At 63.8% G+C, this 2,586-nt stretch overlaps 2 protein-coding genes across 2 annotated transcripts; one reads left to right on the top strand and one right to left on the bottom strand.

Moving 5' to 3' along the window:
- Positions 1–254: 254 nt before the first annotated feature.
- POSPLADRAFT_1063432 (hypothetical protein) lies at positions 255–1,759 on the bottom strand (the record flags this gene model as incomplete). Its single annotated transcript, XM_024481664.1, has 6 exons — positions 255–494; positions 571–614; positions 666–1,086; positions 1,129–1,148; positions 1,203–1,330; positions 1,407–1,759. 6 exons carry the CDS (start codon positions 1,757–1,759, stop codon positions 255–257), a joined length of 1,206 nt encoding a protein of 401 aa, XP_024332635.1.
- Positions 1,760–1,805: 46 nt separating this feature from the next.
- POSPLADRAFT_1063431 (hypothetical protein) lies at positions 1,806–2,444 on the top strand (the record flags this gene model as incomplete). The annotated part of the gene is made up of 1 exon (XM_024481663.1): positions 1,806–2,444. One exon carries the CDS (start codon positions 1,806–1,808, stop codon positions 2,442–2,444), a length of 639 nt encoding a protein of 212 aa, XP_024332634.1.
- Between the last annotated feature and the right edge of the window lie 142 nt (positions 2,445–2,586).

Raw genomic sequence — 2,586 nt, 5'->3', positions numbered from 1 at the left:
AGAGACGATTAACGCTGTCCGGACGTCGGGCAGGTAGCTGCGCGCGGCCTCATTCCATCAACATAGCGGCCGCGTGATCGTCAAGCGACCGCCGTTAGATACCCGCCGCGGGAGAAGACGAAGCGGCGCGGGTGTGAATGTGTGCGTCCGCGTCCGACGGATTATGTCGACTATGCCCGGGCTCGGCCCAGCGTGGCGTTGTTATTTCTGCGTGCCTGGACACGCTGTACAGACGCAAAGCTTACCGAAGCTGTTCAGCGCACGCAAAGCGCGGGCAAAGCAAATGTGCGAGAGATCATCCTTTGCTGAACCCGGTCCGTTGCGTTGTGCGTCAGACGTAGTTTGGCGGCGCGGGCGATGTGTGACCGATCGACGGCGCCCGACACCGCGGACGATTCGTGTCCTGGTCGCTGCTCTGACGCACCGGCGGCGGCGGCGGGTGGATGGAGGCGCACTGGGGCAGTCGTCGGACGGCGGACGGCGGGTGAAGCGAGCTGTCAGGGACATGAAAGAGGCGAGATGGTCAGTAGACAGGTAGCGAGAGATGTACGCGTGTGAGTAGAGACTGACCGGGAATAAAGGAACGCTCGGCGTACCCACGCGCGTTGTGTGTGCTGCGCGCGAAGTGAGTGCGATGGCGCGGGACAACGACGGCACGCACGGACAGGATTCCCTGAGATCAGGCTGTGCGTCCGGCGCGGGCGCGTTACTTGCAGCTGACGGGGTGCACAGGATGCTGGGGCGAACGGACGCTGCTCGAGGTCTTCGCCGTGCCCTGCAGTCTCCGCCTTGTGCGTCTGAATCTCGCTCCTCTGGCGGCGCGCTCGCGGTGCCGGTCGTCGTTTCCTTGACGCGGGTAGGATGTTGTCTACTGCTCGTCGTCCGTCGCACGCGCATGCGCCATTGCCCACGGTGCGCGCTGCTGACGGCTCGGCCGCGTGCCCGCGTGCGAGCGATTTCTTGCGCGTGTCTTGCTCCCGCGTCACCCGTCGTGTGCTCGCGCGCGCCCCCGTCGACGCTGTCCTGGCGAGCCTTGTGGTCGACAGCGGCTGCCCCGGTGGACGTGGAGCGCGGGCGCGGCGAGCCCTAGGTCATTGCATGGCGCATGGCGCACGGCACGTTACTGACCGCGACGTCTTCCGCGGGCCCTGGGCACGGATCGGTGAGCCATCGTCTCGCGTTCTGGTTGCGCGCGCACTCACCGGTGGCCTGCAGACAGAAACGCGGCTCTGGAGTCGCGCGGCGTCTGGCGTCAGTGCCGGTCAGCACCATCGGGTCGAGCGCGTTCTGCTGTGCGGCCGACCATTTCGCGCGATGGCGCGAGAGGCATCTGCATTCAAGCGCGCGGACGGCAAGAAGTGAGCACATACGGACGGCGTGAGCAGAATGCGTTGTGGCATGCGGACGCTGGCGTGCGGCTGCGCATGGTCGTGGCCAGCGAGGACGAGAGCGTAGAGGACGACTGACGTGAGGGACGACGACTCGCGTGCGCATGCTGTGTCAGCGGACTCGGAGGGGCAGCTGCGACGAAATGAGACGAGGAGGGCTGAGGGATGGCGAGCGGCACAGTGCGACCGAGCGGAGATTGACGCGGAAGAATGGAGGCGTGTGTGACGAGTACGCACAGGATGGACGCACAGTAACAGTTAGCTGCATCTCGCTCGATCGCCGATCGTTGCGCGAGTGCCAAGTGCAGTGACGCGTGGTGGATGGAGATCACGTGTGGCGAATGACGACAGGCGATGAACGGAGAGGGCATCGGCGTCCGCTGTGTTGAGCTAACGATGGATCCGTAGACTCTCCCCATGGCCCTCCGTCTCTCTGCCCTCCCGCTAGGCCTCAGACACGCTGTCTTTGCCTCCGCCCGCCCGCCCGGTTTCTCCCATTGGCATACTGCCTCCTCGCTTTCTCGTCTCGCTCTCCGCACACGGCCCGCGACGCGGCCATTCTCGACTCAATTCTTTACACGCGCTCCAGGCCCCATTCCCTTTCTCGGCAGAAAACTCCTCTGGCTTGTTCCCGTCGTTGGCGGTCTTGCGTTCTACGCTTCGCCCGGCGCTCCCTCTCAGCTTCTCCCTGCCATCTTCGCTTCCCCGACCCTCATTCCATGTCCTGCGCCATGTCCCTCAACCGCAGACATCTCACCAACCATCCTCTCGCCCGCTGAGCCTGCCGACACCCGCATCATTGTGCGCATATGCGTGTTCTTGAACGACTATGTCTGGGAGCCCGTCCTTACCACCAGGCGATTCATCTATCTGGTCTGGCTCTTCTTTCCGGTGCTTTTCACTGCACCCATGCTGCTCGTTGGTAGGCCCGAGGACAGGCTGCATGGGGACAAGTGGGGCGCCGTCTGGTGGTACGGCTATTTGACGAGCCAGATGCAAAAAGCGGGGCCTACGTTTATCAAGGTGTGTGTGTCCTTTACCGCTTCAGGCGCTTAACCCCGTGCGTCGCGCACGAACGGCTCACAGATACGCCCATAGCTAGCCCAGTGGGCGGCGTCTCGTGCAGACCTATTCCCCTCCTTGCTGTGTGAACGCTTAGGCGCACTCCATTCGCGAGGCAGGCCTCATCCGTTTTCGC

Source organism: Postia placenta, assembly GCF_002117355.1.
Source record: "Postia placenta MAD-698-R-SB12 unplaced genomic scaffold POSPLAscaffold_282, whole genome shotgun sequence".
Taxonomy (NCBI): Eukaryota; Fungi; Basidiomycota; class Agaricomycetes; order Polyporales; family Adustoporiaceae; genus Rhodonia; species Rhodonia placenta.
This window is presented reverse-complemented; position numbering and strand designations above follow the sequence as displayed.